Source organism: Akebia trifoliata, chromosome 4, assembly GCF_017979445.1.
Source record: "Akebia trifoliata isolate Shusen 1 chromosome 4, ASM1797944v1, whole genome shotgun sequence".
Classification (NCBI taxonomy): Eukaryota; Viridiplantae; Streptophyta; class Magnoliopsida; order Ranunculales; family Lardizabalaceae; genus Akebia; species Akebia trifoliata.
In genome coordinates, this window is record NC_141378.1 from 4682500 (window position 1) to 4708279 (window position 25780).

A 25780-nucleotide genomic window follows, 5' to 3' on the forward strand; every position below is an offset into this window, starting at 1 on the left:
TGAAGAACTTATCCATTTTGGACGAATTCCTCCTATTTGTATTTCTTAATCTCTTTTCTACATTTACATATACTATAGTATTAGATAATATTAAATTATTAATATTTTCTTTATAACTCAAAAAACATTAGAAGACTTTCATGGTGAAAGAGACTTGACGTAATAAATAATTATAAAACATATGATATTATATTAATTAAATTAAGGGCAATTTAGACATGCACTCTCATGTTTTGGTGAATATTAGAGATACCCCCATGTTTTGAAACTGTTTACATATCCTTGACCACAGTCTCCTCTCGAATATTTTTATACAATAACTTGAATGCCCTCATCTTCAACGTTTAGCTAAAAATCAGTCACCTTCAAAACTCCCAAAAACCAAATCATCTTCAAGCTCTTTAATTTAAACCTCATCTTTAACTTTCTTTCACTTTCCTTTCAATACGTTTTAGAGAATGTTGAATCCTAAGTTAAAAATTCATCATGTTTTACCTCCTAAAATATTTTTTGATATTCAGGTTTGATCCTAAGGTTGAGAACAAGATAAAAATCTGCACTAAGATGTCTGGTTTGGGGAAAGAAAATCAACCGAGGGTATTTAGGACATTTTCAATTAGCATTGCGGAGTAGATTGAGGTCAAGGGGAGCATGTCATTAGTTTGAAGGTACAGGGAGATATCTTTAATATTTTTATCAAAGCGTGGGAGTCATGTCTAAATCAAAGGTCATTTAATTGCTAAAAATTCATACCAATCCAATCTTTTCCCCTAAAATTGAGGAAAGAAATCATTTAATCTGTGTTGGAACACAATGTCCAACTACATTAATTAATCTGTGAATCAATAGTATGATGTCACGTGATGATTGCACGTGGACTTTACTCTTATATACACGTGGCAATGTAAAAATTGATTTCATCAGATTATCGCAGTTTTTTAGTTCACAGCAAATTCTTCCTCCATTGTTGCTTTCAGATATCATTTACGGCAGCCAATTCACATGTAGTTTCCGCGAAGGCATAGATACCATTACGGCTAAAATACGCTCTGTGGTATCTACTCCCTAAAACGACACAGTCAATCTCTCTCTCTCTCCAAAACCTCTCTCAGAGATCCAATTACACAGCAGAGATTGAAAGCTAACAAACACAAACAGAGAGAGAGAGAGAAATCGATCGAATCGACAAGTCTCAAATCGAAACCCTCGAAAAATGCTACTATGTTCATGTTTTCAACGTTCAATCTCTCCTTGTTTCTCCCCTAATCAGAGCTGAGAATCCCTAGGGTTCTTTAGGTTCTAGGGTTTTGTTTCCATCAATGCTACTTCGATGACGATTCGAGAGCGGCAAGTCTCTGACTGCGGTGGTTGTGGCTCTGAAGAACGGTGGCTCCTCCACAACGTTCGTCATCGTGGTATCTATCGTCGTCTTTGTACTTCATGCGTGTTAAAATTCCACGTTGAATCGTTTTGCCCAATTTGTTTCCAAGTTTACGATGGTTCTTCGCCTCCTCCTAATGACCGCATTATGTGTTCGAAATGCCCTTCTTCGATACACGTTGTTTGTGTCAAAGATGACACGTCTTCCTACACGTGCCCTTCTTGTTCGAACCCTAGTTTTGTGTTTTTCGATTTAGGCGGACCGAATAAGAAAACTAGAATTGGTGGTGATGGAGAATTGGTTCCTGTTGGACACCAAAGAAGGATTTTTGATGTGGACTCAGCAAAGGTTCTTGTTGCTGCTGCTCGGATTTCTTCGGTTTCAATGAGTAAAGCAGCTAATGCTGCTAGGATAGAGGCGGAGAGGAGGGTAAAGGAAGCATCTTTGGCGAGAAAGAGAGCAAGAGAAGCATTGGAATTGGTTTCTTCTCTTGAAGCTAAAAATAAAGAGAGGGGTAAGGAGACGGCGATGGGGGTTTTGAGCCCTGTTGAAGTAGCGGAGCAGAGAAAGAAATCTAAGGGCAATGGTATTGCTACTCAAAATCAAATTAGGGTTGGGGGAAACAATAAATTTGAAGGGGTTTCAGCGTCTTTGAATAATGGTGTTGGGTTCCATGGATCTGAAACAGTTCAGAGGCCTCCAAAGAATGGGGTCTCTGTTGATTGCAGGAATAAATTGGAAGAATCTTCTGCCCCTGTTAGGGGCTATCAGCCAATTCAAAACTCTGATAAAATCAATGAGAATGAGAAATCCAGCAATTTAACTCAGCTACAGAGCCATCTTATAAAAGGGGAGGACGAGAAAAATGGGTTATTTTCAGCTCCTCTTGTTGCAGATCAGGGAAAATCAAACGCATTTGCGGATTCTGTGACTGTTTCTCAGCTGCCCCACTTAAATCAAGGTGGGCTGTTTAGTGGTGGTGTTGATCTTCTCATCTTTCTATGGGTGTTTATCTGCACAATGATCACTTATTGTTTTTGTATTTTAACTTACCCTATGTTGGAAATGCAGATGCATTGGTTTCCAAGACTGATTCAGGAGTTTTACTTACGGGATCGTCAAATATGGAGAGCTAGCTTCTGTGAGTTTGGTTTACCAGACCAAATCAAAATTTCTTGGTACATTTCATTTTCGCTTCTGATTTGTGCTTTGGAGTTATGTAGAGAATATGTTGTTATGTGCAACTTTTCTGGTGAAGTTAATACTCTACCCAATTGTATCTTTATCACGATTGTATTCCTTTTGACCTGGTTTTTCGTTGTCAAGTTTTAGAAAAGGACTTGGTAAACTGACAGTATTGATCTAGTGCAACTATAATAGTTTTCGTAACTCCTGAAGATTGCAATTTACCTCCAAACCATGATTGGTTTTGTCATTTTGCGTAAATTATATACAATATGTTAATAAAAGACTCAGGTAGTTTTATGTTGGTGTTTAGTGTTTTATGGTCAATATATATGTATATTTGACATGATTACATACAAGGTATTTAATTTCATTTTCAGTGTCTATATCGGTTAACCTAGAAATGGAAATATTTTGATCAGTGTGAAAATTAATACAATTTTTGGAAATGATGTAAATGATAAAAGTATTGAGAAAATTTTCATTGAAATTGTGGGAAATGATAAAATAAACATTAAAACACATGCATTAAACCTTCAAAATACAGTGAACAACCATATGGAGTGTAGAAATAAAAATAATAATATCCCATTAACTACATTCACCTCAATTGCAAAACACTTGCTTAAATGAACAAATTATTAAATATTGCATTCACACACTATCATATTAATGCTTGTGTGTGAATGCGTGGATAAATTAATAATTTATTCAAGCATTCACCTAATTAAAACATTAATGATTGTGTGCATACTCTTATATAAAGGTATTGATATGCTTAAAATACATCAAAATACGATGATATAGATACCTAACTAATCATTAGTCATCCACGGATAGTAGGTGCATTCTTCCTATTAGTAAATATTATTATTGTGTAATTTATAAGTCCTTTTTATAAGCAATTTATATTTTTTGTATAATTTTTCAATAGAGAATATTTTGTTGAAGTTTACTATTCGCCAAAATATTTCCATAGACATATTGCATTTTTATTCCTAAAATTTAATTATTTCGATCAAAATTCACCATTCACTGAAATATTCTGCCAAATGAATACTGACTTCTACAAAAAGAACTTGTTGGTTAGATTTTGTGTTGGTTCCTATTGGAATGGAAATATGTTGAAATTTAATACCATGATTACATGTCAAGAAAATATTGATATGGTGGCGTGAGTCTAGACTTAGCATTTTCTTACTTTTATTCTTCAGTCAATTGTATGTATCTAATTAATATATCCCATTATACATCTCTACTATCATATAATGAAGCTCACCCCAAAATCCATGAACCAATCCTTGACCCTATTTTCCTAAAAACATCCTCGTCAAATAAATAATTATATTTGCGTCTTGATTTTTAAATGGAGCATGGAAATTGCAGATTCTGGTATCCTCACAAATATATAATAAATATTTGAATATTGATTTTCAATTGGGGCATTTCAATCTTTTTTACAATTTTGAGCTGATCTAACAAGGTGAACCTACTTCTTTAGCCGTATCATTTTCACCATTTTCTTCCCAAAATGTCCTTAAAATTGTTATTTAAAAAAAATAAAAAAAATCTCTCATTGAGGTGTGTGAAGCTTAATCCTTGAGATGAGGCTGAAGGGACTGACCTTGATACATAGGTTTTGGTTAGTTTATAGGAGTCTCAATTGGTCTGACCAAATTGTGGGTAGGGCTGCAACTCAGGTGGATTGGGTTGGGTTGGGGATCAACTCAAGCCTAAGCCAAACTCGACAAAGACTAACCTGCTCCCAGCCCGACCTCGGGCATGAAATGCTCAACCCCAACCCAACTCAAGTTGGGTTGGCTGGGTTAATTCATTTCCCATTAATGCTACATAAATTAGTAATGATGGGGGCCTATATAAAGATAAGTAGTATGTAAAAGAACTTTAAAGTACAATTATTTCCCTAAGAATGTGGTTCAAAATTTACATACATAAAATTATAAGCAAATTTAAAGAAGAAGAAAATGATGATTACTAAAGTAACCATCTTTATTACCTGTTAATTGCAATTTCCAACAAAACCAACATTTAAAGTTTTAATATAGTCATTGTATGCAATATAGAATTACATAGACCGTTCTATACTGACTTCCTACAACACTGCCCTGACGTGGTGGTGTGCACAGAACCATAAATGCTTTCCACTCATATCTCAAGGAAGAGATCTATGGCTTTTTCATACCTCCACGTCAGCATAGTGTTGAACGCAATATCGTAGTAAGTCAGTTTGGTAATTTTCTATTACATAAACATAAGCATTAATAGCAAAGCAATTATTTATTTAATGAAAATAATCACACATTATCTTTGAGATATATATATAAAGCATACATACTGAAATACGAATGAGAAAGAAACCAAGATTATAATCATATTAAGTTTGGGTTTGGGCTAATCGGGTTGCCTGATGCCTATGCCTGAACCCAACCTGATTTAAGTCTGGCATTTTTGTTGTTGCCCAAATCCAAGCTAACTATGCCTAGACTTGACCCAAGGTCAGGTTCAGCCCTACTGGTTCTTGGCCCACCCAAGTTTCAGCCGTAATTGTGTGTTAAACCATGAGCTGTGAGTCACAAGTAGGACTTTTTTTTGTTTTGTTTTGTGAAATAAAAGATCCTAGTAATAGAAGCAATACTTAACCCCACTATACATCTCCTATCCTTGAATAAACCATAATAAGGATGATTAGATCATTTTTTTAATAGATACAAATTTGTATGAAAGTAGATCGAGAAGATCAACCAAGAACATGCAAGGACAACAAGAAAAAAAAAAAAATAATAATAGCAAAATAATCCCTTTATGAACAGAATCCCACCTTAATCTTAAACTCCATAAAAACTAAACACCAATAGAATGTGAAACCCAAGATGGTAATTATGACCTTACAAACATGTGACTACACTCTTGAAAACATGAGCATTATACAAGAATGATGGAAATTCCTTATATTGAAATCAACAACAACAAAGTCTTATAATAAAGATTTGGCATCGGCTAAACAAATCCTGATATTGAAATTAATGGCTTCTAAAACAAGTTTTTATTTTTTATTTTTTTTATCAACCTGTTATTGACCATTATAATCAACATAATTATGTTTGATAAAAAAATATACTCATTTTTACATTACATTTCTTTACTTCTTGTTCAACCAATTTTAACTTGAATACCTAATTAGCGTTAAACTTGCTAAACTGATGTTTGTAGATAGAAAACGTGACACATTAACTGGTAATAAAGCTTCCAAATGATAGAAAAGGAGATTTTATTTATTTAAGAAATTTAATATTAATTTGTTAGTGTTCTGAAGATAATTGTTTTTTGTGGTAAATCATAAAAAAGAAGAGCTCCAAATTTCTTTTCTTGTTGTTTATTCATTTAATTAAATTTATATATTTTCTGAATTTTTAAATGAATATTTCAAGAAAATTTGAGGCACCTTGCTTCACTGTGGCAAGGTGCTTCACAATCAATTTTGCCTCTTTTCCTTTTTCCCCTCTTTTAAAGTTTTCTTTAATAGATAAACTGAATGGTGAATGGTGCTATCTACAACATCATTGAGATTGTGAGTTTGATTGCAGATTTTCAACCAAAAAAAAAGGAAAACCATGCAGGAACTAAATATTAGATTTCCAGCTTCTGCCCAACTCATCGAGTTGCCAGACGAAGTGGAAATTCAAAATTTTCATGCCTTCTAACCCTTTCCTTTTCTCTGAAAGTATGGATTGTGATTTTTTTTGTTTTCAATTGTTTTTGGAATTTGAAGGAAGATGTCCACTTTTTGTATTACCTTCTACTTCCTAATTAATTATCTGATTGTTGCATGCATAAGGCAGATTCGTAAGAGATCTGACAAAATTTGTTGACTTTACTGATTACTTCCCCAATTTTATTTGTTCCTTTAAACATTTCTTTTTTCTTAATTGCCGTAGCTCGTCTTTGAGTGTTTATGGTTGGTTAGTTAAAGGACTGTAGCTATTCATTTTTATTGCATGAATTTGGCTTGGTACTTTGGATTTTTTTCAAAATTGATCGTGAAACTTGTGATCTATACGATTATGGCAAGTTCTTGGTTTATCAATTTGACATCTAGGTTCCGTCACACTTTCTCATATTTTCATCGCATAAACAAGCTGTATTTTAAACTCAAGTAATGTGTTTCCCCTTTTTACAGCCACAAACTCAAGTAATCCCCAACTCAATTGAAGTTCAAAATATAATTTTGAGTGGACAGATTTTGACCCTAATTGAGTCACAAATTTCGATTTTAAACTTTTCCCTTGTTCTGTCAGATGAGAAATTTCCAGTGTTCTTTGCGACTTTCTTAGTTTAAAATTTTAAATATAATGCTCCTGGTCCTGCTCGCCCAATAATTCCGTTGACATTGTTTTTGCAGAGACAGGTCAGGTGATCTCTTAGATCATTTGGTATCCTGTAATTGGAGCTGAACAATGGTATCTGAAGTAAACGAAGGGCTTCAATAATGGCAATCTAAGCTCTCAGCCTCTGTCTTCACCACATTATCTATTAAATGAAGACTGATCCCAACATGGGCTCCTTTAAGGAAAGCTGAATGAGAATTTGAGGTTGTGTTAGTTAAATAAATTTGTTTGTATTCTTAGAGATATTGTCATTTTTTTTAGTTGTAAAAATAGTTTTTGCCATTTTAGTGTCAGTGACTACTATACAGACAGAAACAAGGGAGACGGGTGTTTGGCACTTCGTCAAATGACATTTGAATTGGATCACAAGTTTTATTGTAGGGGAATGTATGTTGAGTTCAAATGTAACATTCAAGAGCACTCTGGGTAGAATATTCTTAAGGTGAAAGTATCAAAAAATGGTCATGTATGAATAACTAATCCAAACATGTTTTTGTAATATATTTATCAAGTCATGCCTGTTTCGGTTTTTTATTTATTTTTATCAAAATGGATACCTACTGTATGGTCACATTTATCGTTTTACCCTATTAACCTTCTTGTGTTAGGGTTTAGGATATATCTCAGGTTGCAAATGAGGGTATAAGGGCAAATTCAGCTAAATGGGTACAAAACAGATTCAGTTTTATGTCCATACAGAAGATATCCGTTCAGATAAAAATAAATAAATAACTATCAAGATCGCTTAATATTGGAATTGCACATTAACTTTTGCAACAAAAATAAAATAAAATAAATAGTATCTATGCTGGGTCTCGCCATTTGACCATTACTGGCGAAGCTCTTAAGGTTGTGCTGGGGGAAGGGGGTGCTACTTCTTAGTAGTGTAGTCATGTTTTGGCTAATTACAAGACTATGGCTACAAGAAGCAAAGCTTTGTAGACTCAACAAGTATTACTTATAGAATGTCGATTGGTAAGTTTAGTTCAGTAAGGTAGAACTTGTGTTTAAAGTAGGAAAGGTTTAGGGTTCGTATCATGGGTAGATTACATTTCGTCTCTTAAATTATAATTTTCAAATTTGTATTTTATTCATCAAAGAAGGGAAAGCCAAATTAGAATTTCATAAATCAGGCTGGGAATGAAATATCTCTAAAGAATTTGATTTCACAAGAAACTTTAATGATAGAAAGATGGAATCGATTTTCAGCCTTACAGTCACTCATTTTGTAGTTGTCTTGCAGATGAGAATCATCAAATGTTGATTAGTACTTGAGATGGAGTCTTTTCGATCAAATCTTTTCTCTCAACCCCTTTGTAGGTTTCATTTTTGAGGTTCTCCCCATCAAATGAAGGGCTAAGATGAAAGAATATGACCTAGTGATTTCTAAACGAAACAAATTCCTTAGAAAGATTTACTAATCCTTAGGAAACATATGTTTTTTTCCTCCATCTCAGCCGTTGGTTTGATGTTTGAAAAGGCCATAGCGAAGTCCAAAGTTTTTAGCATTTAGTAGTGGACCTTGTCAAACTTTTACCCTTATAATGGTTATATATAATATCACCAAACTGACACACACACACACACACAAATAAAAAAATAAAAAATAAAAAATATCAATTTTAATTAAATCATGATCCTCTACACATTATTCCAAAATTACTGGTGGGAAACATGAATCCTAAAATCAATCAAATTGTAATAAATAAAAAATAATTAGTCACCATTTGAAAATGTTTGCATCTTTTGCTCATTATTATCACTCTCTCAATATGTGAGGTTCCCATCTCTCTCTCTTATGTCTCTCCTTTGTGTTAAACACAAACATGTCTTCAATGCCTCAACCCCAAGAGGTAAGGTGCACCTGTGTATCTCAACCACAGATTTCCTTGTATGAAGGGTCCTGTTGTAAATTGAAGAGCTTCTCTCCTGTTTGTGATCACCTTATAACCTCTCCATCTCACTCTCCTATTAGTCCTGGCACCTGGTCCTCGATTCCCGTACTCGGCGTAGTACAATGTGTCTAGTGCAAAGTCTCCTGCCCATGGCATCCACCCTTCTGGCTGTATAAAATCACCCAAAGTTGATTCCATGATAACAGTTCTAGAATACTCCTTCCATGGCCTGCCCAAGTAAGTTGGGATCGTGAGCCTCATAGGGAATAGTTTTTGTTCTGGAACGATTCTACAATTATGGATCACTAGGCCAGTGGTTTCTCGCTTGTCGCTCCTCCCATGAGCGGTCACAGTGTTTTGTTGGTTGTCCATTGGTTTCCTCACAATTATCAAAGAGTTTTGTATCACGGTGGCGGAATCACCAAAGATGAAATCAACGGTGCCGGAGATGACACAATTGCGATAGAATTGACGATGGGTTTGAGCATATAAAGTATCTTGGTATCCATCCATCCTGCAATTGAAGAAGGCCGACATATCGGACTGGACACGTAGTGCCACGGCTTGGTGTCCTTCTGGACCAGCAGTGTTTTGGAATCCCATCGACTTGGCTATAAACCCACTTCCAACCGCCGCTGCAAGAGTAATAACAATGTTCATTAATTAGTGAACCAACCAACTATTCCCAAAGACCGATTTGTTGGAGAGGGGGAGAACTATGAATGTAAGGGTGGAAAGAATCGAACCCGTGACCTCTACGAACCTAGCGCTCTGATCATGCTATTAAATCTCATCCGAGTCTGAGATAACTCGCCAGAGTCATCTTGGTATCATTCATGAGTGAGACCAATGGACGTGGTGTCTCACATTTGCAGAATCTCCCGAGACAAACGAGACAACTAAGACAATATTTTGAAAATCTTGTCCAATTCAGTAAAACTTGTCTCATCCAAGTCAACAGGGATTTTTATATATTTTAATTAAAATATATTATTTTTTAAATTAAAAAAATTATTATGTAAATAAAATATGATTTTATGACTAAACATCTTCTAATCTACCCTATTTTATAAAAAAGTTTATAATTATTTTCATATAAAAATATAAATAAATAAATAATTATAAACTAAGTTAAACTGTTTTTCTCGTCCGAGACAAATTGACTCATCTGAGACAACATGATCTCATCCAAGACCAAGTCAAGACGTCAAACCGAGTTTTCAAACCATGGCTTTGATACCATATTAACAACCAACCAACTACTCCAAAAGACTGATCTTTCGCAGAGGGGGAGAACTACGAAAATAAGAGGGTCACGGGGCTTAACTGGGTATGACACACCCGAGAGTGCAGGACAATATACACTCAACAATTTGAGACCTGAATTCAAGACTAGTAGAACCACAAAAGCAATAAAAATAAATGGAGTATGATAGTTGACTCACAGAAGGAAGCGGATTGGTAGGTGGAGACACCATCGCGGTTGTTCTTATGGCCAGTGACGATTGTCTTCCTAGGCCCATCTCCATACATGAAGACATTAACTTGGTCCTTGGTGACTGTGATGTACTCATTGTAAATCCCAGCCTTGACATAGATTACATATCGTCCCCTAAGGTTTTTTGGGTAGGCGTCTAGAGCCGCAGCAATAGTCTTGAACTGGCCGCTCCCGTCCTTGGCTACAATTGCATTAGGCCTCACCTGACCTCTGCCATGGACAGCCAAAAGCTTACGGTCAAAAGCAGAAAACCAATCCGGGTATCCCTCCTTATCGACCTTGGTGTCAAGAAGTCGTCTAGAGTTGGGGTTTATCTTAATTGGGATATCAAATGCGCTGAGAATATCAGAAATCTCAGTGACAATAGCGAGGGCATTGCTTGTTAGCTGAGTAGCATTCAATAGCCCATTTTGCATGGCGGACTTCAATTCGGGGTGGCTAATACCGTCAAGGCACGTTTGTTGGTATGAAATAACCGCACTCAACCAGTTTTTAAGCTCATCGGCGCGATCATTCATTGTGTGCACTTCACTATCCCCAACCATCGAGAATGAGGCTTGGAGTTCATCTATGGCAAATTGTAACAAGTCCTTGCAATCGTCGAGTGCCATTTTTTGGGTAGAATCGTTATTCGCTTTCCCAAATGTATCTGAATTTTCTAGCACCTTTTGTACCTCTTCAATTGTGACCTCAACAGCTGCCTTTAAGAGATCTTTCGGGCTAACACTACCATTATTGGCAATTGGGCTAAGGGCATTAATACAAGCTTCCTTGTAGTCGGTAGGGGCACAAATGGTTGACACAGATTTCATTCCCGTGGATAGATTATTATTGGTGCTTGCGGCAGAGGAGTCATGGTGGCCTCCACGGCTTAAAGTGGCGACAACACCGATAATGACACCAACAACGAGGATGAATGAGATTCCGGCTACAGCCAACTTGCCCATTTTTTAGCCAATATATGGACCAGGCAATTGGCCGTAGGTCCAAGAGGATATCGAGAATCCGAGGAGGAAGTGAGAGATTATGAGAAAGAAGGAAATGGGGGGGTGGATGTTATAGGTTGCATTTGATCTAAATTTAGGGTACTAATAACACTTCTGTTTGCATGGAAGATGGAATGACGGTTAAATTTAGGGTGGTTGACCGGTTTTGGGGTCCTACATTGTGTCTCACAATAGTGCCAATGTGAGGTTGGGAACCCATTTAAGGTAAATGAGAGATATTAGAGACTGTTATGTAGTTGGTTGTTTTTCACTTTGTTTTCCTACAACTACATCAATTCCGAACCACTACTCCTTACCTGAATTTTTGCAGAAATATGTAGGGATCCTGGTTTTGAGTTAGGATTATATCACCACAAACAAGTTTCTTAAACACTAAATGTAATCCATAAATTAATCTCGACTTTATTCGTTTCGTCCACGATTGTTATGAGAAGGTTGAGAGAAACTCTGATGTATAAGTTTTATTGTTATTATAACTGTTCATTGTTGGGTGTCACATTATACCATATGATATAATGTAATATTTTATCATAAAGCATTCAATCCAGCCCCTATAAAATTATGATATAGTCAACATAAAGAATGGACGTATATATGGTATTATGGATAAACACTTTCTCATATTCTAACCGCCCATCCATGTAGCAACCAAAAACATGATCGAATGCCATAGTGGTGTAGATCACAAAATGTTAAGAACTTAAAAAAAAAAAAAAAAAAACGACATTAAATTTTTTTTTTTTACCAGTGAGTTTGATTTTAAATTTGAGAGCTTAGTGGCCGTTCATTTTAAATCTGGTCTACACCATGAACCTTAGAGGGTTGTGGAGTTAGATTGCCAACATGACAGTATCTCACAAGCATCAGGTAATTTATCATATAGCATTCAATCCGGCCCTATAAAATTATGATATAGTCAACATAAAGAATGGATGTATATATGGTATTATGGAAAAACACTTTCTTATATTCTAACTGCCCATCCATGTAGCAATCAAAAACATGATCGGATGCCATAGGGGTGTAGATCACAAAATGGTAAGAACATTAAAAAGTTATTTTTCACCAGCGAGTTTGATTTTAAATTTGAGAGTTTAGTGGCCGTCCATTTTGAAAATCAAGTCAAAAATAATATTTTCTATATTTTTTAAATCTAGTCTATGCCATGAACTCTAGAGGGTTGTGGAGTTAGATTGCCAACATGACAATATCTCACATGCGCTAGGTAATTTCTGGGATAAATGCCTTGAGTTTGGTCCCTAAGGTGGGATTCGAACTTGATGCCTTTGCTTCCCAAGACAAGGTCTTTTGCCATCTCACCAACCCATTGAAGGTATTTTTTTCTAAGTTAAGCTCATTGAAAAATATCTTATCATAGCAACATTGGCCTCACATATTTAAACATTAAAAAGGCACTTTTTTTATAGGGGTTTCAAATGTGTAGGTCCGACTAGTAGGGACAAGGCAATTGACCTCTTAAAGCACTATATCTCGTCCAAATCCCCTGAGTACATTAATTAAAAAACACTTTTCTTAATTACTTAGTAAGATTTCAAATATTTGTTTTGCTCATATGAATTACAAGATTGGCAAATCCAAAACAATAGTCTTCTAGATTTCATGGAAAAATTCAGATTGACAAAAGTTTTTATTTTTATTTTTTCTTGATCTAATCTAAGGTGTTGAAAATGGATCGCTACTGAACTCCCAAAATTTAAAATTAAAATCAACTGTGAAAAATAATTGTTATTTGAATTTCAAGCGGATATAATTTGAACTTTGGATCAAAGGAGCTGTATATATTGAGTCTCAGTCTACCATCTTTTCTGTTTCTGTTATAAAAAGCAAGGAATCCAAAGTCCAAACTTTTTTTTTTTTCCCGAGACCATCAATGATATGGGATAGCAATTATTAATGGATGCAACCACTTTTAATTGTCCCAAGAGAGGCTGATTTACCAAAACGTCCACTGAAAATTGTGAAATTTCAGTTCTAGCTCACTATTCATTCATAGTAGGAAAATTACCACTGAGAAATATTTTTTTACTAAATAAGGAAACATAAGTTCAATTACAAAAATACCCTGGTCAAAATGTGCTAAAATGGATATTTCACAATATTTCTCTACTTTTCTGGTAACCCCTCCCTGAAGGTACAAATGAGTTTTCTAATTAGAGATAACTACAAATATTACAAAGACATTATAAAAAATAAAAAAATAAAACTGCAAGGATTTGATCTAAGATTCTCCATCATGTTCTTCTTTAAATACCCAACAAAGTTCCATCGAGATGACTCAGCCGTGGCTTCAAGGTTTCGCTATCACCTAGTGATAACGAACTTATCACCACCAAAGTATGAAATGCTAAGAACAACGATCGAAATTTGCAACGATAATTGCAAATGCATTTTGAACAAAAGAAAATAAGAACTAATTAACATATCAATGAAAGATAAACAAAGATCTCAATAACATGATTGTTAATGTTTCAACCTTGGGATGTGATTTATATAGAGAGAAAAAAATGATGAAATTGGAAGGGAACAAATATATTACAGTAATTTTAAAAGATCTTACAATCATTTAATATTTTTTTTTAGTAATTTATTTTCTTCCGATTGTTTTGTACATTGTATCAAGCATTTAACATGCAATAAGTTTCTTTTTTTATTTTATATAATTCATGCAATATAAATTTCGATGAAGATTCATTAATTTTATAAGATTTTACAATTTGTCAAATCATTTTGTTGGTAATCTATTTTTTTTATTTGTTTTGTAAATTAAACAAAAAATGTAACATTCAATTGATTTGCCTTTTTGTTTTCTACTGCACATTGTACAGCCAACCATAATCAATATAGTACATTAATTTCAAAAGATTTGATGTCTTGTCAAATCACTTAAGAGAGATTTATCGGCAGACCTATCTTTTGCAATTTTATTACAAAAACTCCCCTACTTTATCAAGTTTGTTATTGAACAAATCTTACTTTATGAATCAAGTTAACATGACTAACTTGGTAAGATTTCAGATCTTACTAAGGGTCGTTGTGGATTATCAAATTGACAATCCAACAACACATTCTTCTAGATTTCATGGAAAAACTTATATATTCAAAAGAAAATTAAATAAAAAAATAATAATAAATTCATTTTTGAGCTTGATAAAAGGTGTTGAAAATGGTTATATATCGAACTCTCAAATCTAAAATTAAAATTCAACGGTGAAAATTAACTTATTTTTCCCAAGTTGTTTTGTTTTGTTTTCTTAAGTTCTTAGAATTTTATCCTTAATAACACTGTAGCATCATATCATGGTTTTGGATGCAACAAATTGCCATGGTTAGGATCTAATCCAAGGTATGCTAAGTAACAAATTAACCGCATCATGATGTGAATCCCCTCAAAGGTTAGCTGGAGCGGGTGGGGCTCATGTAGCTCTTGTTCTACAGTCCATAGAACACCACATTCAAGGGAAAAAAAACAAGACAGTCCTCTTGGATTCATGGTTTAGACCAGATTTGGAAGAAAAAAAAAAAAATTTTAAATTTTTTTGTTTTTGTTTTTTTTTTGGCCTTAATTAAGTGTTTGAAAATGGACGGTCACCAAACTCTTACATTTAAACGATTGGATATCATCTTGATGATGTGGCACACCCTCAAATGTTGATATGCGCTACAAAGGATCTGCTCCCAAGTTTTGCTGGGGTAACAAAGGGAGTTTTTGTAATAAAAAGGCAATACCGGGGGTTTGTTATGTAGGATGGGAATTGGAACAGGTGTCGTAATTGAATTCGATGGCGTTACAATGACAATGGTTTGTAGAGGGTATAGTAAAAATTGTTTGTGTGGGAATTACAGGAGGAATGATGACAGGTGTCGTCACCGGATTGGTTACGGGAGTTGCGGGGAAGATTGTTGGTGTCATCATGTATGTGATTGCTGATATTGTTAAGTTCTCTGAGGGAAGAATGGAAAGGAAGATCTGTTCCTCTTCCCTTTGTAACTCTTTCTCTGAATCTTCCATTGGAGAGATTTCAACAAAAAAACCCAGAAATCTTATCTTTGATATGAGCGTGAGTTTCGATAGTTTTTTATCATCTTCTCAGTGAAGTCTGCTATTTCTACTGCACTAGGAGCAGTGGAGCTCTTGACATTCAAAACCATAGGAACATTAGCAGCAAATGTAGCTGCTTCAACCATCAATTTTACAAAGTGCTCACCCATGCTCAATTCTCCATTAATTTCAGTTTCTAAGACGACGAAGGACCCGTATTTCTGAATGAAATCCATGATCCCATACACTTCTCTTGCATGGTTTCTGTTTAAGTTTTGTAGAATTGGAAGTGAGAATGCTATTGCGACCTTCACCGAGCGGTTGAGATCAAGGCTTTTGAGTGATGAATGGATTGAATTCAAGGTGGGTAGCAACAGAAGTAACTGTTTTTCGGCGATCTAGTTTACACCATTGATACTAACTATGATATTTATGATGTTTATGTGTGGGAGATAAGGTACAAGTTGGGTCTTGAGCCATGAAGTTGTTGAAACTTTGGGTTTTCTCAGATTCTCAACTAGTGTTACATTTAAGTAGACATAGATGGGTACTTCAGTGTTGGATAGCGAATCCAAAACACTATGATCTGCAACAAAGACCCTTATTTGAGAAGGGGAAACCTTGTTTTTCTTAAGGTAGGATAGTGTTTCTATAGGTGAAGTTGCACTATTTTTTCTTGCATCAAATGAGAAAACCACCGTAGTTACTGAAAGGGAGCACAAAGGGGGGGAAATGAGAAGAATTCAAGTATGACCCAACATTTTAAACAAAAAAATTATAACTGGTAATGAGGCAGTGAATAAGTTGTGATGGGGGAGGCTGAAGAAGCAACACAATGTCTGAGAATTGGTGAAAGTTTCGGCCAAGGTTACACTAACAGACAAAATATCACTCTCCAAAAAAAAAAGAAAAAAAAAAACAGACAAAATATTACAAAATTTCAATCAATTTAATTGTGATGGGGGAGGCTCATAAAATCATCAAGTATCCACATCTTAATGGGAAATTGAGACACTAAAGTTGAAAACTGCAGACAGCTTTGCCTTTGTCTTGGATTAGTCGTACTTTAGAAGCTAGGAAGGCATATTTACTCAAGTGAGTTTCTCTTGAAACTTTGCAACCCGAGTCCCAAGTTCATCATGATTTGAAGTTTTGTACCATCTCGAAATGTATCTGCTAAGACATTCCAGTTTTTGCCGAGACCAGACTGAAACATTAACCATGAATTTCGAAACAAAATTGTTTTGGATTCTCTCGGAAAGTCTTTACCAAGAGTATTAGATTTTCTCCTCTCAAAGAGTTGTGGGTTTTGGAAGCTTACATAAAAAAAAGGTGGATTTTGAAGGATAAAGCAAATGGCTGCTCTGAAGCTCCATCGATCAAAAACAAATTTTCTATCTATCAACAACCAAATGCATTACCTTGCTGCTGTCAATACCTGATGAAGTCCCATAAAGTTGACTTCAACCTTTTGCTATCAAGCATTGATAGCGAACTTATCACCACCAAAGCATGAAATGCCAATAACAATGATCAAAATTTGCAAGGACGGAAGCAAATGCATCTTGAACTAAAGAAAATAAGAAATGACTAATGTATCAATGAAAGATAAACAAAGACCGTAATAACACAATGCTTAATGTTTCAACCTAGGGATGAGATTTATATAGAGAAAAAAAATGTTGAAATTTTAAGGAAATAAATATATTACATTAATTTCAAAAGGTCTTACAACTTCTCAAATATTTTTTTTTGTTGATTTAGTATTGTCGATTGTTTTATACATTGTACCAAAGATGTAACATTCAATAAGTTTCTTTTTTTTTTTCCTTTTTTATACGTCATGCAACACAAATATCAATAATGATTCATTAAATTTATAAGATTTTACAACTTGTCAAATCATTTTCTTAGTAATCTATTTTCTTTTATTTGTTTTACATATTGAACTACACATGAAACATTTAATAAGTTTCTTTTTTTCTTTTTTGTTTTTTAATAAACCACAACACACATGGATAATGATGCATTAATTTTATAAGATTTTACAGCTTGTTATATTATTTTGTTGCTAATCTTTTTGATATTATTTATTTTATACATTGAACCAACACATGTAACATTCAATACATTTCCATTTTTGTTTTCTATCAAAAATTGTACAGCCACACATAATCTATTCGTTGATTCCAAAGGATTTTATGCCTTGTCAAATTTAAGCTTTCTTTTATCATAGATTGATCAAATATGTAAATAAGTAACCTTCAATAAATTTCTTTTTCTTTTACTACATAATACACATTATGCAACACACATATTTCCCAAAAGATTTTTAACTTATTAGTTTTTTTAATTAATTAATTATATATATATATATATATTTAGTCGTGCCGGAGTGACCTCAAGACTGGACCTCATATCGCACATCTTGACTTGAAAGTGGATAGGAATCATAGATGCTTTTTTAATTAATTATATTTTTTTGTGTCATATATGTAACTTAAATAAGTTCCTTTTTATCTATAGAAAAGTTTCCTTTTTTCTTTTTTCAATTTTATAACATATCGTCAAACATACATAAAGAAATTATAATGGATCTTAAGATGATCCCTTATTGCGAATTGAGATGATTGAATGAAGAATAAAAAATAAAGTTTAGTGAAAAAGAATGGACTTGTAGAAATATATTAAAGCAAGAACGGCTTGTTTAGGGCAGCTCTTCTTTTAACTCTACCTAGCTTTTCACCAACAATAAGGTAAGGCACGTAGACTTAGGTGAAAATCAATTTTCCTCTCCTGTTTAATTTTTCTTCTCTACCTCAAGTCCAAGTGTCATTTTGGGTGTTGCTTTACTTTGAAAAAAAATTTGATCCTTGACCCGTTGACCGGTTAATACTTTCATGGCTATTTTGATGACCTGGTCATGGTTATATCCTTGGCTTGGCCTAGGTGAGGAATGACTGGTGTAGCTAGGGTGCAAGGTTTACATAACTTGCATGAAGTAGCCCCAATGATTGAAATAGCAAAATTCTTGATTGGTCATCTTATATAGACTAATGATAATCTGACACTCCTTTTTTTCAGATGCTCCCTACACTCATTGACCTGGCAGTTATAGAATCATAAATCTTTTTCTTGTGTATCTTGAGGCAAATGATCTACAGTTCTGTGATGGGGGCATAAGGGGCCATCTGAAAAAAAGAGCGTCAGATTATCACGACTCTTTTCTATAATACATCTGAAGATTAATTAACAAAAATAATAATTATGATCCTAAGTTGTGTGCACATAAAGAAAGGTAAATACGTTTGGCTTCAAGTATTGACATTTTATTTCTTCACCAAGAAGGGTTTACCTTCGTTTTGATTAGCGACTTGGAGCACTTCTAGCTTCAGTGGAAAGTTAAAAGTGTTTATGAGCATTTCGATATGAGTTTCAATCGGAATTAGAAACATGTTTTATGAGGTAGCCTTCCCCCTGCTTATGTCAATGGGTAACCATTTGACCATAACCGATCCGAAATTGGAACCAACTGGACAGTTCAAGGTCATTTTTGATTGGAACTGATTAGACTTTCATAACCAAACTGATTGAGAACCAACACCGATAGGAATTGATAGTAACCAAGAGCTAGAACTGTTTAAAGAGATTCTCTTTTATAGTTCTGGTTCCCGGAACTGATAGAATAGAGGGAAACATTGGTGTGTCACGCATGCGCAGGGTGGTTTGAGGATATTTGCATAGGATTTGGTGTTGGTACAAAATCTTTAAGAACATGGGTTGTTTATTTCCATTGGTGTAAAGTAAAATACACTGTACAATACATGAACTCCATTGGTGTGTCAAACTCAAAATTTACATGTACACAATGAGTTTTCCAGTGACAAAAGTCACGGCTAGTACGATGGAGGGAAACATTGGCTTCAAACAAGCTGAAATGGACACTGATGTGGTACTATTGGTATTAGGAGGGGGCACTTCAGACCCAAAAATAGTTGTCGCAGTAGCAGGGTAGCTTGTATTCGACACTGGCGGTGGCGAACTAGAACTCGAACTAGAACTAGAACTAGAGCTGCTAAGAATAAATTTTAAAAACCATAATCAGTTACTTAACAAGAATGGTTATATAGAAAAGTAGAAGAGTCTATTAGCCATGACAATTGACAAGTGAAGCATACCTTGCTGTTGTTGATGGCGGCGACGACGAAGATAAATAAACACAAGAACCCGTACCTGTTATAAATTCAAGGATACGGTTGTTAAACAGTTGAGAAATTGACTCAATTTTGTAGAGAAAATTGATTAAGAACAATAAATAAGGAAAAAAAAAAAAGCAAGATGCAATCATACATAAAACACAAAGATTTTTACGTGGTTCTCTTAAGATTGAGGTACGTCCACGGATCACACCGATTCCACTAGAAAAGAAAATTCACAGTTACAGATTACACCCTTTCACCAAATATATATTTATATACCCCAAGGAAAACTAGCATAAGCAGGGTGTTTTTATAATACTGGTGAAATTACAAAAATACCCTTGGGAATTTTTTCTTTCAAGAACTCTATCCCCAACCCCACCACCTCACAGAGAGCTCACCACCGAGCTCAACCGATGTCTCCACTGTGTTAAATGATGAACAATACTCATTCCTGACCAGTACTGTCAGGCTCTACAAACCATAGCAAATTTTCCCTTATTAGCAATCTAGTCTATTAACATGCAGAGATCAATCATCATTAATAGGATATAAGAAAGTATATTTAATGATCTGTAGAACTTATGCTCTTACTTGGATTGGTGTTAACAATCGTGGCAGTTCCACCAAAGTCGCAACTCGTTGGCACTGGATTCTTCTGATAATAGCTGTTAAATGCATACGAGGCATGATTTTGGAGGGTATTTGGATTGTAACAGCTTCCTATCGGTTGGATTGTAGAACAATCGGCACCTCCAATCCCACATGCATAATCCAATGCAGTCTGAAGTGCACTCTCCAATGCTCCAGTCTTTGCCACACACCATGTCTGCCCCAATACTGATGGAGAATTAGTTGTCACCGGAGGCGTTACTGGGTTTGTGATGGGTGGTGTGTAAGGTGGAGTGACTGGAATGGCACCAGGTGGCGGAAATGGATAGGTCGTTACCGGGTTGGTTATTGGCGGGGTTGGTGGAAATGTGATGGGTGGTGGATTGAAAGGGTTTATGGACGGTGGAATGATGGGTGTGGTTGATGGAATTGGAACAGGTGTCGTAATTGGATTCAATGGAGTTACAATGACAGGGTTTGTATAGGGTACAGTAACAATTGTTGGTGTGGGAATTACAGGAGGAATGATGACAGGAGTCGTCACCGGATTGGTTACGGGAGTTGCGGGGAAGATTGGTGGTGGTGGATTGATGGTGCCGTCATGTATGTGATTGCTGATATGGTTAAGTTCTCTGTGGGAAGAATGGAAGATCTGTTCCCCTTCCCTTTGTAGCTCTTTCTTCTCAGAATCTTCCATTGGAGAGATTTCAACAAAAAACCCAGAAATCTTATCTTTGATATGAGCGTGAGTTTCGATAGTTTTCATCATCTTCTCACTGAACTCTGCTATTTCTACTGCACTAGGAGCAGTGGAGCTCTTGACATTCAAAACCACAGGAACATTAATGTAATTAACAACATTAGATGCATAGGTAGCTGTTTTGACCATCAATTTACAAAGTGATCACCCATGCTCAATTCTCCATTAATTTCAGTTTCTAAGATGACAAAAGACCCGTATTTCCGAATGAAATCCATGATCCCATACACTTCTCTTGCATGGTTTCTGTTTAAGTTTTGTAGAATTGGAAGTGAGAATGCTACTGCGACCTTCACCGATCGGTCGAGATCAAGGCTTTTGAGTGATGAATGGATTGAATTCAAGGTGGGTAGCAACAGAGGTAACTGTTTTTCGGCGATCGAGTTTACACCATTGATACTAACTATGATACTTATGATGTTTATGTGTGGGAGATAAGGTACAAGTTGGATTTTGAGCCATGAAGTTGTCGAAACTTTGGGTTTTCTCAGATTCTCAACTAGTGTTACATTTACGTAGACATAGGTGGGTACTTCAGTGTTGGATAGTGAATCCAAAACACTATGATCTGCAACAAAGACCCTTATTTGAGAAGGGGAAACCTTGTTTTTCTTAAGGTAGGATATTGTTTCTATACGTGAAGTTGCACTCTTTTTTCTTGCATCAAAGGAGAAACCCACCATAGTTCCTGAAAGGGAGCACAAAGGGGGGGAAATGAGAAGAATTCAAGTATGACCCAACATTTCAAACAAAAAAAATTATAACTGGTAATGAAGCAGTGAATAAGTTAAAAATAATTCATAAAGGGTACATGAGAAATTTCTCAGAAATAATTGGGGTAGTCTGAAAAATTCTTCTAACAGAATAGGAATCTAGTATCCAAGAATGATTTTTCTCATTTATTCAGTCCCAGATTCTTGGGACCCAAATACAAAATCATGTCTCCATCAATAAGGTTTACTCCAAAATCCCAAGGTTTGGTACACTATTTACCATAATAATTTGAATGGTCTTGGAGACCAAAACAAATATTAAAAAAAAAACAAAAGATGGGTTATTTCGGCCCCTCTCCTCCTTTAAGTTCTGCAAGTGAAATATAATGATTCAAGTTTTAGTAAGATAAATATACTCACCTGAAGAACAGACTATGAGTATACAAAGGAAGAAGAAAATAAAGAGGAACATAGAAACTCCTTTAGCCATTAAAGCAAGAGGTGTGTTTCCCTGTATTTGGAGGAGACCCAAGTGTATTTTTTATGTGATTTCTGCAAAGATGGTGTTTAAGAACATTGCACAAAGAAGGAATCAAAAGTAGTGTGAGAGATGGGGAGGGGAGGAGAATAGAGTCTAAGATAAAGCTGAGAGGAGATAAAAAGGGGGGGAAAAAGGCAAAGTGAATTTGCTGGAATGACTAAGAAAAGTGGTTACTTTGTCATGGAGAAGATGGGGTTGTCTCAGTTTCAACGATATAAAGAATCAAGAGTTCTTCTTTTTCTCCAATCTTTATGTTTCTCTCAATTTTTTAAAACGTAAGGTAAAGATACAAAGAAGCCGGACATGGGAGGGTGGTGATCCACAATACCTCATGCATATACTTGCATATTCACTAACTGTGTTGTAATCATGTTTCATGGTGAATATTTGAGATACCCCTATGTGTTTTGAAACTGATGATATGCCCCTTGACTTCAATCTTCTCTTATACGTTAATGCTAAATGACTTAAATGCACTCATCTTCAACCTCTAGCCAAAAAAATAACCATTAAATGTGTCCCCAAGCTAATCATCTTAGTCTTTTTGAGGAATTGGTAAATTCCTTTTAATATATTCAATAATGTCTTCAATCCATTATTTTCAACATCTCTTGACTCTTGACACTGGGTAGAAAACCTTAAAATTTTCTACTTGAAATTCCATTGATTTCTACTCTCTAAAAAATTCCATCTTGCATTAATGTTTGAAGGTTGAAGATGTCTGATTTTGAATATGTGGGCATTCAACTCATTTTGATTAGTCTATCATAGAATATTGAGTTCAAGAGAGGTATGTCATCAATTTGAAAATATAAGGATATCTCAAATATTCTCTAAAACGTGAAGGATGTTGTCCAAAAAAATGCTCAAAGTAAAGGGTCATTCTAAACTGACTTAGTTGGATACTATGCTCACGTGGCAGTGGGAAGAGAAGCATAGATTTTTTCCTTGAGATACAAGGGAGAAAAAGTTAGGATTCTTTGTCCACTGTCACGTCAACACAGTGTCCGAGGAAGTCAGTTCAGCATTTTCCTAAATTCAATCTGGGATTTAACAGAAGTTGTGTCTATTGAAGGCATCCCTAATTTACAAAAGAGTCCTTCTAAACTGACTTCCTTGGACACTACGTTCAACACGATGTTGATGTGACAGTGTGCATAGAATGCACACTGTCACATCAACGTCGTGTTGAACGTAGTGTCCAAGGAAGTCAGTTCAACATTTTCCTTTACAAAATTATGAATTGTGAAATTTTTGATGAGTAAGTTGGATTTGAGCTCACGACCTCAAAGTTACTTTGCAATGTACCAAACCAACTAAGCTATGGATCTAAGCCCTTACGAACTATGTAATTAGTCAATCCAGATTTTGTGAAATCCTGTATTAACTTTTATTATATGAACAAAAAACTTCTCATGTCTAAAATTTTCTATACTATATAATAGAAGAGTCGTGCTTGCGAGGAAACAGCGTCTACAGTTTTATGCACACCTCCACGTCAGAAATGTTAAGAATCGCAGTAAATCCAATGTCACCCCACCATTAGTGATAATAGAAACGTGTTTAGGAAAAAAAAAAAATAAGTAAATAAACAAACATCACGTGGGAAGGGACAAGCAACCCACGTGGAAGCGCACACATGTAAACTAGCTGTGGATGAGTTGAGCAACATATGCCACATCTCTTTCTGAGAGAGACAATAGGGATAAGCAAGATAGAAATCATGTATACAAAGTTATCTTTCATGGCGATATGACGCTTCAACTTGCCTTCATCCTTCATTCTAATACGTCAAAAGCACTCTTGCCTGACTAGGCACAGCCGAAAGCGACACAAGAAAAGAGAGAGAAGAAATATAAAGTTGGGACTCAAAAGATTATCCCCGGAAAAAGAGAAAGAAAAGTAGTTTTATCAAAGTTATGTTATGGGTGTCAATACCCTTTTATAATCTTCAAGATTCTAGACTTTATCAGACCTAATTTCCTTAAATGGATCTTGTTCAAGAATGGTCTCAAGTAATTACTATGTCATGGGATAAGTTTAACCTCACAACCAATTAGGAAAATATCATAAAGCATATAATTTACATGGGAATAAGATGGACATATGAACTCACTTTCAATAAGAGAACTCAATTATGAATAAAGTGGAATGAAGGAACGTGAACAAAACTTTAGGATAAGACTATCAATGAAAGGTTGCATTGTACTGCAACCAGGGGCAGAGCTAGTAAGGAGCTGGTGGGGGCAATTGCCCCTATCGAACTTTGAGACACCCCTATATTTTCAACTAATTACATGCCCCATTTGTCCCCACTCCCTCACCTCCCCTCCCCTCTCCCCAATCCCCCCACCCGCACCGGGCCTTCTCATATATTAATTAGAAATGATCTAAATATCCTTTCTTCAACTTCTAACCAAAAACCTCCGAATTTCTCCCTAAAACCATTCATCTTCAAGTTCTTCAACTATACAACTAACCACAGTTTGCCCCCACTACAATAAACTGTAACTTTTACGCTTTTGTGCAATGCACTAGTTAAACTCGTTTTGACATCAGACTTGAGTGAAAGAATTGTCCGAATCAAATGGATCTGACCCCAGAAATTGACATGGAAATCAATCCCCATGCAAATTTGTGAAAATCCGACAACAGGGGCCATTGCCAAGAAATAAAGGCATGGTATTGGTATGTATATGGCCAAGGAAAATGTCATATATAATCCTTGTGGGTATTGAGCCAAGGAGCTCATGGGCTCTTTTGGTAATTTTTAAGAGGCCTGGAATGGTCATACAATTCAGGTCTATGGGGTCCACATTGATACCCCTAATTGAACCCATAAACTTTTGATGGATTAATTGTCTATGAACCAACACTCAAAATCAGCATGATTGATATTTTTTAGCCATTGCCAAGAGAATCAAATATAAAATTTTAGAGTTTCAAATTCTTGACAAAAATGCTAAAATCCACCAATTTGGAATCATCAATCAGACCAAATTTGGTGTGTAGATTCACCGAATTAAGCATGTACTAGCTAAAGGTGCAATTTTTTTCCATGCTACACTTTATGGCCTTGGGGCCAATGATCCTAGCGCCACGACAGCATCATCCTTAAAACATTTGGAGTTAAAAAAATAAAAAGTAAAAACAAACAAACATTTGTCTTTGTTTTGTGGGAATTAATGGGTGATCTGATCCTTTAAGGAGTCTCCTGTGTATAAATTCAACATCATCAATTCTACTATATATGGGCATTACAAAGATAAGGGAAGAAATTTAGAAAAGTCATCCCCTTTATTTTAATTTTTTTTTCGGGTGGGGGAGTTGATCAAAGAAGTCTGGTAGGTGTGGTCCACTATAAGACTTTACATATTAATAAGATTCCTTCGCTATCAAGAAAAAGAAAAGATTGATGGGGCTGCAACACCCGAACTCAACCCGATTGATGGGCAATCTTGGGTTGAGTTATGTAAAAGATGAGTTGAGCATGGGTTAAAATATCTCAACCTGAACCCGATGT

General features: G+C 35.3%; 2 protein-coding genes and 1 pseudogene across 4 annotated transcripts; 1 reads left to right on the plus strand and 2 right to left on the minus strand.

The window, feature by feature from the left end:
• The first annotated feature begins 995 nt into the window (after positions 1-995).
• Positions 996-7503, plus strand: LOC147403161 (uncharacterized). Of its 2 annotated transcripts, XR_015177426.1 has the most exons (4): positions 996-2342; positions 2453-2559; positions 4714-4804; positions 6987-7503. XR_015177426.1 is itself a non-coding variant. In XM_086438646.1 (3 exons), exons 1-2 carry the CDS (start codon positions 1331-1333, stop codon positions 2515-2517), a joined length of 1077 nt encoding a protein of 358 aa, XP_086294772.1. In that variant the 5' UTR covers positions 996-1330; the 3' UTR covers positions 2518-2559; positions 6987-7503. The 2 variants fall into 2 exon arrangements, 1 of the variants encoding a protein (XP_086294772.1); XM_086438646.1 differs by lacking the exon at positions 4714-4804.
• A 1071-nt stretch (positions 7504-8574) lies between these two features.
• LOC147403162 (putative pectinesterase/pectinesterase inhibitor 21) lies at positions 8575-11394 on the minus strand. Its single transcript, XM_086438645.1, has 2 exons — positions 10313-11394; positions 8575-9502 (listed from the first exon to the last, which is right to left on the minus strand). Exons 1-2 carry the CDS (start codon positions 11310-11312, stop codon positions 8805-8807), a joined length of 1698 nt encoding a protein of 565 aa, XP_086294771.1. The 5' UTR covers positions 11313-11394; the 3' UTR covers positions 8575-8804.
• Positions 11395-19173: 7779 nt separating this feature from the next.
• On the minus strand, positions 19174-22547 carry LOC147403163 (uncharacterized; annotated as a pseudogene). Its single transcript, XR_015177428.1, has 4 exons — positions 22137-22547; positions 20226-21691; positions 19611-19665; positions 19174-19504 (listed from the first exon to the last, which is right to left on the minus strand). The product of XR_015177428.1 is annotated as an uncharacterized LOC147403163 (transcript).
• Between the last annotated feature and the right edge of the window lie 3233 nt (positions 22548-25780).